Raw genomic sequence first — 14,389 nt, 5'->3', positions numbered from 1 at the left:
GAATCACATCACAATTACAATAATAAGTTAAATCATTGCAATTTGCATTTTTTCCCCCAAATTGTGCAGCCCTAATTCCTAACTGATACAACCATATTTCCATTTGTAAATAACAGGACAGAAGAGGGACATTTTTAGAATCACGGTCCAATCATATTTGAGCACACTGGGGTGTTCCATCACTATGCCATAAGGTTACACTATGGAATATGGTCACTGCTGTGAAGGATGAAAATGCCATGTGTTGGATTGTGGCTCTGTGTGTGTGTGTGTGTGTGTGTGTGTGTGTGTGTGTGTGTGTGTGTGTGTGTGTGTGTGCATCTTCTCATTACCTGCTGCTACCAGCGCCTGGCGACTCGGCCCCGAGTCTGCATCTTTCCAGCTGATTGGCCACAATCTGCCTCTCCACTTCCAGCTCCCTGGTTAGCCGCTCAAACTGGAGCTCCTGCACATGAACACAACAACAACAACGTCAACAAAGAAGACAAGGGGGGACAGGAGGTCAGCGATACGTTCTCGTCAGAGAGAGATTTATGTACCGCGATATGACAAATGGGACAAATATGAAGGAGGCAGGTTGACAGGTTGACAGCTAGCTCCGACGGCGTTGTGCTTCATCCTGGCATGTAGGTTAATGATGACACAAAACAGAAGCTGGAGGCACTGCAAAACGAGCTAATTCCAAATATAAATGTTAGCTCACAAGTAGCCTAAAAAACAGACCACTTACATCCCCGTACACATACTCGCGGGCTATATGGTACTGCCATTTCTCCAGCCCACACAGAGAGATAAGCACCTCTTCAGTGGGTGATATTTAGCCTTGGTGGCACTGTTCCTATGGGAGTCGAGTAGAAATCAGCATTTGACTAATTATCTAGCCTGAGCGAGGCTATTACTTGCACAGCTCTCCAGCTACAAGCACCGCATCATGACACTCATAAGACACACACAGGCTCTTCTGTACACAGAAAAATGGCTGTATGCACAAACACACACACTTATTTGCATACCTTAGAAATACCCTTTCACCACGATACCATCACAGTATAAAGAGTATCTTTTCCTCTAGTACCACACTTATGTTGTTTTTTCTGCAAAGAAGGGCCCCACTCACCATAATTCTACGTACAGATGGCAGGATGCTTGCCCTGCTATCCTTAGTTGTCCCATGTAATTTCCATTACCATGGTCAATTACATTCACAGCCAGCTGCATTCACACACAGACACACACACACACACACACTGACTCTCAGCTTCTTTTGTGACCTGTCTGAGGAAGTTTAGTCACTCTACGACACTAAGACCAGCCTACTTTTCACACCTACTCTCCAATGTTCCCTGCGGGTGCACTGAAATTTCCCTTCACACTGTAGACATGCTCTGCTCACCCCTCCCCCAAACTACTGCTTAAACCCTCCACTGCTCTCCTCTGCTCTGCCTCAGTTGTAGATATGTGAAGCTTAACTGCAGTGAGAGGGAGGAAAAACTGCAAAGTCCTCTTTCCTTAATTACATTTTTTCATGTGTCTGAGATACCTGTGCTGTGCCGTGAGCAACTCTGATTACATCTTGTGCTGCTATGCAATAAGATATGACAGACATTGGTGAAATAATCATACTATAAATATACTAAAGACGACAGCAATGTACAGGGGAAGTTATTGTTTTCCTTCATGATGTGGTGGAGGTGTATTGTTTGCACAAACCACAGTAAAAAAAAACTGCAGCATATAGTCACTTTCAGTGGCTGTATTCACCTTTTGCAATATTAAAACCCATTCCACCGACATAATAGCGCAGAATATGTTCACATCTTGATGTAAACCAACTTTTATTGAACAATAGTGCAGCAAACCGCTGACCTTCATGACGGACAAAATATATTTTCTGAAGCAGCTTCTTAATAAAAGCTTTGCAGGGGTTACTGGTTTAAAGCTTTTAATGTGAAGCAGCAGCAGCAGGAGATGTTACGTTTGCTTTAGCTGTTATAAAGTACAAAATTGTAAGTAACTAAACCTGGAAAGACAATTAATCAGTGCTGCTGCAGGCTCATGTGGATAATCTTGAAGGTTTTAATCTAAATAAATGTCTGTTCAGTCATTATATCACCCAATGAAGTGACACAATGGTGATGGAGCCTATAGTCCACTGATGAAAGGTTGTGCATTTTCAGTATGATGAACTGGATGTCTGCAGTGCATTTAGTGAGCAAATCCCATCATCCAGCAGTGGTTGGTCCACTGGAGAGGGTAGTAGGAGCTAAAGCAGGGGTCTCAAACTCGTGGCCCGAGGGCCAATTGTGGCCCTTTAACTGTGGTCCCTTTAATTAAGTTTTTTGGTAATTTTGTGTCTTTTTTAAAATAATTTTGTGTCTTTTTTGGTAATTGTGTGTCTTTTTTTTTGTATTTTGATGTCTTTTTTGGGGGTTATTTTGTGTCTTTTTTGTGTAATTTTGTGTCTTTTTTTGTGTGTAATTTTTTTTCTTTTTTGTGTAATTTTGTGTCTTTTTTGTGTAATTCTGTCTTTTTTTAATAAATGTGTCTTTTTTTGGTAATTCTGTGTCTTTTTTTGTCATTTTGTTTCTTCTTTAAGTAATTTCATTTTTTTCCTGTTATTTTTGGTAATTCTGTGTATTTTTTGGGCATTTTGTGTCTTTTATTGTCATTTTGTGTCTTTTTTTTAGTAATTTTGTGTCTTTTTTGGGTAATTTTGATACTGCCTCCAGCGGCCCCCAGGTAGTTTGAGTTTAAGACCCCTGAGCTAAACCATCTGACTTGCTCTTCATCTCAGTTGTGTGTGAAGAGCTGTACCGTTTTTTTCCAGTCAATCTGCGCTGCATAAACACATGCAATTACTACTTGCAGCCACAGGTGCCGCCAAAGAGCAAAAGTAAAATAATTAGAAGTGTTTCCAACAATGTCATTATCTCTGATTGAATATTGCTTGATGTTGGGCTACATAACCCAAACTCCTAAATTAAATTGGCCTTTGAGATGCAGCTTGCTTGTGGAGAAACACTTGAGAAAGCAGTCTAATTCCCCCATAAGTCACTAAATTATTGGGCAAATTACATTTTCGCTTTCAGATCATTATCCCAATCATTTTATCGCCCAGCACAGGCCACTGTCAGACACAGGTTTTTCCTCAGAAATAGCAGGGATCATCTCAATGTTTGCTTATTCCTGATACAGAAACGCAGTCATGAGCTAACAGAGTGCAGCTCCGGGAGCAGGACAGAGATAGAGTGGCCACAACACTGATTTACTTACAAGAAAAAATGAGCCATCAATCCTCTGTGTGACACATAACCCCTACTGAGTGATTTAGTCGCATGAAAATCCAATTTCAACCTTTCATTCCAAACAATCATCCCTGTTTCCATTCTTACTTTGCTGGAGACAGATGTGTCTCAGTATGAATAATCAAAAATAGTGAAATGCATTTCTGCACTTTGTATGTGCAGATTGTCAAGGAGAGAAGGACAGATTCAATTCATGGGCTGCTTTTTGACGCAGCATTCATTTTCAGAAATGGCTTTTTTTTTTAAAAACCAAGAACTCTTGAGATCTGAACTCTTCGTCCTGCACACACTCCTTATAGAAATGCACAGCCTGAAGGTCACAAACAATACAAAGTGTTATTATGCTGAGCCCCAGGACTGAACCCTACTAAGTGAGTCACAATGTCTGATGACTGTTTCCCAACAAGAGACAGTGAAAAGATTGAACTACCGTGACACCATTTCCGCACACAAAGAAGCCTGTATCTATGCATTTACGTGGTTTTGGTAATAAGATGACTTTACGCTGGAAACAAGGGATAAGGCTTAACGTTAGACCTTCGATGTATAAGAGAGAGAGGACACTGAATAATAGTGACAAGAGGGTGAGCCAGAGAGAGGGAGATGATTCAAACACGGTCTACTCGATACAAATCTGGAATTACTCCAGAGTGTGATTGTGCCAACAATGTGCAAGAGAGAGAGCATAAGGTGAAAGTGACAAGAGAGGGGTATAATCCATATGGACACACGCAGATAACAGAGGAAGGAGGGAGAGAAAATGTGAACATTCAAATATTTGAATAGTTTACTCCCGGTAGGTATGTTCATCTGGGAGCTCGACGCCATTGTCTGATTCTAAACACTCTTATAGATGAGTGTAAATTTGACTAATTCAGCATATACACTCTGTTTTATTCATCTATTCTGCAAGTGCAAACTGAACATTTTGATATCTGGATATTATATAGTTTACTGGATAGATTTTATGTAAAATTTTATCATGAATTTCTTTTAGAAATACAAAATGTATGAGGTAAAAACCATGAGCTGCTCTATTTTAATTCCGCTGTACTTTTGTGCAATGCATAGACTGATTTTTTTTTCTCCACAATAACAATTTACAATATATACAGTATTTGCCAGTGGGTTACGGAAAGAAAAATACACACAAAATCAGACAAATATCAATTCCAAAACAGAGTGTGATTGTGCCAACAATGTGCAAGAGAGAGAGAGCATAAGGTGAAAGTGACAAGAGAGGGGTATAATCCATATGGACACACGCAGATAACAGAGGAAGGAGGGAGAGAAAATGTGAACATTCAAATATTTGAATAGTTTACTCCCGGTAGGTATGTTCGTCTGGGAGCACGACGCCATTGTCTGATTCTAAACGCTCTTATAGATGAGTGTAAATGTGACTAATTCAGCATATACACACATGGACTTTCACTTATCCCCATGCATGCAAGTAAAAGGGAACATTCATCCTGCATGTGTTACAGTGTGCATGTCATGTATAAATATGTGGCAGATGCTCCCGGGAAAAAACAGACAGACAGACCAAACTGTTTGTTTGCAAACTAAATGAAGATTTCCTGCTTCTGCAAATGTCACAATACTTGGCCCACCATTCCAACGCCTTTCTTTGTAAGCTCATAATCCAATTGTTTTCTTTGGCAGTGCGTCACCTTGTCAAGTCTGGCGAGTTGATCTTCAGCAGCATTTCTCATTATACAGTGGCATATGCGAGGCACAAGAGAAATAAACAGCTACGTCTTTCTTAATATTTCACACAAAAGAGTGGCTGGCCTTCAAGCCGGCTGATTAGATGGTCTGTGATCTTGATCAAGAACAGCAGAGAGAGACATCTGCTGCAGCCATAAGGCACTAAGGTCTCTGTCACTACTGATATTCAGAGCTGCTCCAAGGCTATAGCAGGCGGGCATCCTGCCTGCACGCCTGGCCCAGACCTGCTGTTTCTTCTACTATGGAGAGGCATGGTGGAAGTCCAAAGCTCCCTGCATAGAGCTCTTTCCTCCAGGTCTTTTCTGTCGCTTGAAAAAAAGTAGCTGCAGCCCTGTTGTCAGTTGCTTTTTATCATTTCTAACAGACGATATCACATCACCACGATTAAGATTTTACGGATCACTTTTAAAGCTCTTTTAGGTCTGGCTCCAAGCTATTTAATAGAATTATTAACTCCATACGAGCCGACCCGCGTCCTCAGATCCTCGGGTCCTTCTGACCGTTCCAAAGTCAAAACTTTCAGGCTTTCTCCACCAGAGCGCCCCGACTTTAGAACTGCCCGAGGAGACAAGGCCCGCAGAGTCAGTAACTTTTTTGAAATCACTTCTTAAAACCCACTTTTATAGACTTGCCTTTATGTAATGCTTTCTATCTCACCCCTCCTTTTCACTTTTTTACTCCTTTTACCTTTTATTTTCTGTGTATCTGAGAATGTCTTGTGATTGTTCCTGTTCCGTCTCTTATTGTTTTTCTTTTAATTTAAGAATTATTTTAAGCCTTATGGCTTTATTTTCGTTGTAACTAACTGCTCTCTGTCGAAGCACTTTGTAATTTAAAAAATTTAAAATCAATGTCATGTAAAACCGTTGTTTTTTATATGTAGGTCTTTCAAATGTACATAAAAAAGTTTTTACATACTTTTTTTTAATGAAAAAAAGTGAATTATCCTCATTGAACCATGATCTTTGAGAGGTATAGAAAACCATTACACTATTATTACACTAATATTGATTGAAATAGTTAGTAATGGAGTTATTAATTAAATACAAAAAACATTTATTGGGATTTTTTAGTTTCTGGATCTTTAGGTAATTAAAAAAAGAGATATTTCTGCACCTGAAAAAACAAAGGGAGCATAAAAATAGATGAATGGAACATGGCTAATGTGTGAATCGTATTGTTTTTGGCACACTCTCTCTGATCCTATAGCCGGCCATGAAACAACAAGGCATCCTTTCTGTCATGCTGAGTTTACTGGCCTCTCAGGTCGCTCTGAGGATTACTGCCATGCCTCTTTACTGTCACACCCTCAGGCTTCCCTTAACAAAAAAACATTTTCAAAGCTTTTCTTTCCTCACATTCCAATGGACTTTCCTTATTCTCAACGTCTCATTAGGATTACTATAAATATGAATGTATTCACATAGATATCGTTTATATCAATAATTAGCTTATGAGAGCACAGGGCTGTTTGCCAAACGGGTCTGATGAAACAGGGACACTTGTAAGTGGGGCTCATATTAGCCATGGAGGGAGAGTACTCACTGCTCTGTGTAATTCATTGCATGCTTGGCCCCTACACAGAATGAGACACATCTATTCAGCATAACGATCCAACAAGTTAGACTGAGCACAGCAGTAATGACCGTTAAGCAAGGCCTATGCTTATTTAACGGCTGTGGGTGCAGCCTTGGTGGGGACTAGGCCTCGTGTTCAGATGGAGGGCAGAGACAAAAGCTGGACGGCTTTCCTGTACCAACAAGGCCTCCGACGCCTTTATTCGCCATTAGAATGAGCCTGTTGGGCCTGATCTGCCTGTAGTCCCAGAGCTGAATCAGATCCTGTCCCCTTGTGTCCTCAGATGGGCCCTAAAGAAACAGATGACACACGGCAGCAGACCACGCTACCAATATACAGGCTCCCTTGTCATCTTTATGGATGCTGACAATACGAGACCCATCTGAAATGCCTGAAGTGGCTTCTGCCCGCTGCTGGTTCAGCACATAGACGGTGGTGCAGCATAGATAAGAGAGGGAGCTTACGCACACATAAAGCCCAAATGTCATACAGCTATATTAGCACACACTCACTTACAAGTACCCTCTAAACAGCCAGACTACACCATCATGAGAGGTACATTTATAATATATGGTATTATTGAATACAGCACAGAAAGACAGAATTTAATCATCTAATCTAACAAGGATACAACTGTATAACCCATCGTTGTCCGACCCATCTCCTGGAGAACTATGGCCCTGCATGTTTTAGGGGATTTTTCGTAAAATAGTCACACCAAGCACCAGAGCGCACTCTGACACAAACTGGACCTTTTGTAAAATTGTAACACTGCTGGAATATACCTCCTGTTTTTCATGTAACTAGTGTAATGCCCGTAGGAAGTATGTATTCATTAACATGCCAATCGTGAGACAGCACTTTACGCAGTATGCTGCACTAAAAGTACATTAACATGAACCCAATTAGCTGATGTACTATATTGCATGTAAGTATCTCATATCAAATGATTATGGACATTCAATAAGCAACATGAATGCCATCCCTGAATTACATAGAAATGCAACAAGAATAAGAAGTGAATAAAGCTAAATCTCCACTTAGCATGCTAATCGCGAATAACAGAATTTGCACATTACATGCAGACCACTACAACGTCTGCAACTCCATAAAACACTTATTTTCATAAGGTACCACACCATCCAGCACATACACATTGAATATTGATATTCGCTGGAAACTATTACAATATTATTGGAAAATCGAACCTTATAGCGCACTTAAAAAACTCTGAGATGAGTCAGGGTGGAAATCCAGAGTGAATTGTGTTACTGACCAGGTGTAGGTCTATCACACAATGGGGCGGAGCTCCCCTAAAAGGCGTCAGATCGGAAACAGTGCAAAGCCGCAACACGTCCTACGTAAATAATGATATTTTGAAAAATGAATTCAAAAATCTTAAAAATCGAGGATGCACACCCTCGTGCCATGTGCAAGCCACATACAAAATCTGAGGTCAGTCTGACTAACGGTCAGAGAGATATGGCCTAGACACACACACACCCACACACACGCTGCTTCTTTTTATAGATAGATAAGTTCCTTTTGGATTCTGCATACAACAGAGCACATGTCAAATTTCTGGCCAATCAAACAATAGTTGTCGGACACCACACAAGAAGAAAGTTCTGTCCAGATGATGTGAACAGAACAAATTTCTCTGTTCTTATGGAGTATTTATTAGCCTTTAGTTTACCAAACTGGATTCTTCCTTAGGGTTGCTTTGCTGTGGTTTAACTTCTTCCAGTGTGAAGTTACTAGTATCTTTACAAAGCAAAGTATCTCCCAACACACCTGAGTCAATGATCTGCTCATTATCAAGCAGCTGAAGCTTGTCAAGGACTTGACAACGAGGTAGGAATTAGAATCAGGTGAGTAAGTTTAGGGAGATACTAAAACATGCAGGGCAGAAGCTCTCCAGCAGCAGGGTTGAACACCACTGGTTTAATAATCTATTAAGGAATTTTCCTATTTACCTTCTTTTAAAATTAAATTTTGCTCTAAAATATAAACCTTTAGTTTCCAGTCAAACCAAGGTCTTCAACTGAAATACTGATTGCAGTGTTTCTCCTAGGATTTATTTTAGCAGCGGGGGTGAAGGATTATTTGTCCCCTCGATGGTGTGTGAGTATAAATATCAATCAGCAATTTAGAAAGTATAAAAATGACACTCGACTGCAAAACAAGCTTTAGAACCAGTGTTTCCCACAGGATTTTCTGAGACTGTGATAGCGGGACCCAAACAGAGTAAGAGGGTCCGTGAGCATGCTCCCCCGGAGAACATTTTTCCCCTAAAAGCCTAAAGTTGGTGCCTCTCGCACATTCTAATGCCACTATTGCATCTTAATCATTGCATATTTTAATGCATTATTGTAAAGGAGAATAAGGGTTCTTCTGTTTTATTCATCTATTCTGCAAGTGCAAACTGAACATTTTGATATCTGGGTATTATATAGTTTACTGGATAGATTTTATGTAAAATTTTATAATGAATTTCTTTTAGAAATGCAAAATCTATGAGGTAAAAACCACGAGCTGCTCTATTTTTTATCTATTTTTGCTGTACTTTTGTGCAATGCATAGACTGTTTTTTTTCCACAATAGCAATTTACAATTTATACAGTATTTGCCAGGGGGTTACAGAAAGAAAAACACACAAAATCAGACAAATATCAATTCCAAAACAGAGATCCAAACTAAAGACAGGGTAAAAAACTGAGACAAAACAAACAAACAAAAAAAAACATGATGTATGATTCATCAATCAATATCCATCCATCCATCCATCCATCCATCCATCCATCCATCAACTGGACAACCACAGAAAATGCCCACATGTGTCAGCATATGCTGTACCTTGCTTTGCACCTTGGTGTCCTTCAATCCTGGGGAACTTATAATGCATTATTCAACATATTTTAATGCATATTGGTGTTGGTTGGGAAGATTTGGGTGCATGAATGTAAAGATTGATAATCGAAGATTTTCTCTGTTAAGTCCAAATGAAATATGATGATAAAGGAATCCAATATTGTGACTTTAAATATGGTTGAATTGTTTGGTGGAGAACTGTGAACATGGGCATCTTAAATCGTTTTGTTCAACATCTTGTTGTAAATCCCTCCATTGGCTACTGCATGTTCCAAACACACAGTATTCATTTGTGGTTTCAAGGTTACATTCTGTCCAACTAATTCACAAAAAAACACACCGAAATGTGTGATGCCATCTCTCTTACTGCCGTGTCTGAACAAGAATGCATGTCAGGTTGTGTGATCCAGTATGCATGCAACACAGTCACTGAACAGATGCATCATTCTACCTCCTGCACGTAAAACAAGGATGCTACAACATCATACAGGCCACGTATGATAAATTAGGATAATGCGATTCTGTGCTAGTGAGGTGTGAAATTATGCTTGAATATTCTTGGTCCTTCCTTTATGTGACAGAATAATAATTGTGAGCAATACATCAGAGCAATCTCAGCCTAATTCTTAGCAGTGAGTGTCCAAATCCCACTATTAATTAAGACTTAAGTGATCTTATCCTTAATAGTTCTCATTTAGCTTGTGGTAAAGCGAGTTCTGGTGCTGCTGTGATTTGGGCCGGGGCCTGGAAAGATATGGCGGCATGTTCATTTGTGAGGTTTCGGGAGCCATTTTTGCATAACCAGTGCAGATGGCTTCTCCTCTTAACCAAAGATGAGAATCTACCAGAAATATGTGTGTTCATTAAGTGGCAATGAGGCTTGACAGCTCTGCATCCTCGCTGCAGTGTGGCAGAGCCATTCCAGCAACAGCCCGACGATACTGCGCAGTGGGAGAATGACAGCAGAGGTTAAAGGATTTCTGCAGCAGCGGGGACGGAAAAGCAAGGCCCGAGGTGTGAGCGAAGAGAATGGGCCTCAGAACAGGCTGTGTGACCAGACCTGAAGGAACCACGCAGTGCAATTACTTACAAAAAGTGCCACAAAGTCACCTTGTTAAAATACTAAGGTTCGAGAAAAAACGGCTGCAGCGTCACGCCACCGTAGCGGAATTATAATAGTCATGTTGGATAGAAAAGCATTTAAAAACTACTGTAAAGTGGCTTGCTGAGGTAAGAGTGTACAGCTGCAGGCAGCGCTATAGGTGAATCACAGGGAGAAAATTGCTTTAGCACCCACAGCTGCACCAGAGCTTTTACACTGTATAAGCTGATAATGTGACAAGAGGCCACAAACAGAAATGTGAAACATCATTCACGCTCAGATAATGGGAAAGCAAGTTTACAATAGTACATCATTTCTGCCAGGGTTTCTAATGCGGCATTACAGGCATTTATAGCAGAAAACTTGCAGAGCAGCTAAAATGATTTTTTAAATTCTTCTATTCGGGATAAATTGTCACACTGCAGTTGTATTCACATGCATGGAATTTAGGGTCATAGCAGGATAAATACTGTTAGGAAACACATTTTCTGGTGCATATATGATTCACTTTTGACTCCCCATGTCGGATCGTGAGTCACACTGTACACTTTGGCTGATTGTCATTTTTGTGCAAAATAGATTTTTATCAAAAGTTGGTGGACAAAAAAGATTCAAGTGGATTATGCTCTATTTCCAGGTTTAATAAAATAAATAAAAAGCCCGGAAACAACCTCTTAAAAAGCTCCAACTATAACATTGTTCTGCAGACCTCATCTCTCCAAAAATATCTTTATGTTGGTGGCATTTCATAATACATTGCTGACGACAGAGATGAGTAAGACCCCCGAGAACAAATTTCCCCATATATTTGGACATGAAAAGGAACTAACAATTTGTCTTGATAATTAAAGTGCCATTATAGAAACTGTCATTTGTGTGGTGAATGCTATTAAAAGGAGCTGTCATGTGCATTGGCAAGTGCAGCAGCCAGCACTCTTGCTATACAAGAGATTGACAACAACAGAAAAAAGTCTGTCAATAACAAAGACACAGAGGATTAGACTGGAAGAGGGGGCGAGTGAAAGAAACATCGTGTCAGTGCTCAACAGATACAACAATTTTTCTCCATTTTGTTCAATCACTTCGACAGTCTTGGCTCATTTACTTAGCATAAATCTAAGGTTTTATCCATAATAATGTGAAATTGAAACGCATTACTTTTGCTATATTTATGCCGTTCACACACTCCAGAGTTTCTGAACCCTTAAAACTGATATTTTTGAAAATGCTAGTGGAAAACTTTCCATTTTAGTCTGGACGGGTTGAAACTAGGGATGGGTGTTTGGAAGAAATCTGCCAACTCTAGCATCTATAACGTTAATGAACAATTAATCAATTAATGCTATGGTTTTATATATACTCAAGTCTCTATAAAAACATGCATACATGGGAAAAATTATATATATATACACAGTACTATGCACAAGCCTGTTTTGATAATGGACGCTTTTATTTTGAAAGGATGAAAAGAGACTTCCTGTCTGTCGTAAAACTAACTCAAGTGAGATTAAACTGTAAAGATAATATCAAGGAGTTCAATGTTTTATGTTGAGGTTAGTTTTCACAGTAAGCTTGCATTTAAATGTGTTTTGTGTTTAAATAAGTTTTGGATAAAATTAAACTTAAACATAATTCATGCTAGCAAGGTTTGATACAGTAAGCTAGTTTTGCTGAAATTAATATACAGTTCTGTGTGTTTTATAATTGTTATTGAAACTTTAAGTTTGCAAACTGTAGCTTTATCCAACTTAATTCTCATTCAGAACTTAACACTCGGCCGTGTTTCAGGTCAGTGGTACTGATACACAGTCAGAGATAAAATTAAAATAAAAAAATACACAGATCGATTAAAAATTCCATGTGATCGACCAAATTCTTAACAATCTTTAATCGATCATCGATTAATTATTCCCATCTCTACTTGAAACGGATAAATGATAACCAAGACATACTGTTCACTTACTGATGTGTCTTCTCAGTTATGACTCTGTCCTGATTCATCAAACCTCAATGAAGTGACACATTTCCATGGGTAAACCACCGCCATAATGATAACAGGTGCTGCTGACCTTGTTGTTGATGCTAGCAGCTGTTGTGCAGTTTAATTCTGCATTTTTTTAATGATACCAACTGCCTACATGACCCAGCAGCGTCCCTGTTTACACAAATGCAGAATATATATGAATGGTCATGTAATATGAGTTGATATGGAGATTATTTAGTGCTAAAACACTCAAGCATAGCCTAATTTCTGTTTTAAACTGCTGAGTTACTGAATTTCTGTAGGCCTTGTTGGTGAGGTGTGACCTGCACAGAAATAGGCTAAATGCAAAGGCCGCTGGGTGTTCTGCCCCTTCAACTTAAATCATCAAAGTAAATGCCTTTGCATTTCTGCTTCATTAGCATTCACAGTGTGGCACACATAATTACACTTTAAAAGCACAATTTATACACCATTACTGGTTCAAGTGGCACCAGCAATATGTGACATAATTTAAAAAGAATTTCAGTTTTAAAGTCCTGTGTAGCACAATTTGACTTCTATGTTAATCCTGGCTCCATATGCATGTGACACCTGGCTATTGTGTGGGCTTATGCCTGTCACACACAGGCTTCTTAAGGATAGGCTTCTACTCAAACAGCATTGGTGCTTTTAACACATTTGTAAAAAAGCCTGCATTTAAAAACCAGACATACAGCTGCAGATTGCAAAAATCAGTCCCTATATTTTAAAATCCAATATTCTTTTCCTTCATCCAGCAAGTACTTTGTACTATGGGCTACCTGCTGTTGTTTAGTGTGGCTACAAGCTGTTGAACCTCAACAAAAGCTCTTATGCGTCGCTGTTGATAATAATGCCAAGGCATAGTGGCAGTAAATGAGAGTAACTCACAAAAGGCAATCTGTATCTCCTTCATTGGAACAAAAACCTAAAATGCTGCAGCGGTGCAATCACACAGCCAGTGCAATTCATGTAGACCTGCGAACGTACAATTCCACTGAGAGATCAATAGCGTTGTGTCAGACAAAAAAGAACATTGCTCCAGGCCAAAATGAGGAGAGTAAGCAATCTAGGGGCTGTCAATCTGGAGGTTGCTGTAGTGAACAAAGGCTGCAGTGACTTGTGCGATTACCTCAGGATCAGTCATTTAGAGAAAGTCATCTGAGAGATGTTTGGGCAGAGGATGAAACAGAGTCATAAAGCTCATTGCTGATTCACCCGGTGAACTTCCTAAACTTCCTCAGTGGATGCGTGCCATTCCAAGGACAGCCCGGCAGCTTTTACTGCTCTTCCACCTTCCAGAGTAGAACTCCCTGCTCCCCAGTAACCGAGTCCTTTGTGTGCGCTGTTGACTGTGGCAATGATTATAGTGATAATGATGATGATGACAGTGACGGTGATGAGTATTAACAGGCTAGTTGTGGGGAGATCTCTCAGGGCTGGGTTCAAAACGACAGCGCTGTGCCAGGCCAGATGCACCCCCCCCCCCCCCACTCCTTTGACATGATGTCACATTGGGAGCAGATTATCGCCTCCTCCTCTTTCCTCTTCTTTTCTGTTTTCCTCTCCATTGACAGCCTCCTGCCACAGCGCTTTAGAGCACCATTCAGAGGTGACAGCATCTCTGAATCTGCCTCTCTCCATCACGCTCACACTCTCACTTTTGTCCTTTTTCCCTTCACTCCCCAACCTTTGCGCCTGAGCGTTTTGTCTTCCCCCTGTATATCTGATCACTCTCCTTCACCTGTACACCCCCTCCTTGAATCCGTCTCACTCTCTTTTCCTCTCGTGCTTGCTCTG

The 14,389-nt window shown here is 40.1% G+C and overlaps 1 protein-coding gene across 4 annotated transcripts in view; it reads right to left on the bottom strand.

Moving 5' to 3' along the window:
* pkp4 (plakophilin 4) overlaps positions 1 to 14,389 on the bottom strand; it is a 128,513-nt gene that overhangs the window by 77,644 nt on the left and 36,480 nt on the right. For all 4 annotated transcript variants that reach the window (XM_059342613.1, XM_059342614.1, XM_059342615.1 and 1 more), the window contains exon 3: positions 333 to 445. In XM_059342613.1, the coding sequence (XP_059198596.1) occupies positions 333 to 445 (113 nt within the window). The remainder of the gene's footprint in view (positions 1 to 332; positions 446 to 14,389) is intronic.

The sequence above is a fragment of the Centropristis striata genome, chromosome 10, assembly GCF_030273125.1.
Source record: "Centropristis striata isolate RG_2023a ecotype Rhode Island chromosome 10, C.striata_1.0, whole genome shotgun sequence".
NCBI lineage: Eukaryota > Metazoa > Chordata > Actinopteri > Perciformes > Serranidae > Centropristis > Centropristis striata.
The sequence above is the reverse complement of the archived record's forward strand: the minus strand, read 5'-3'. Positions and strand labels throughout refer to the sequence as shown.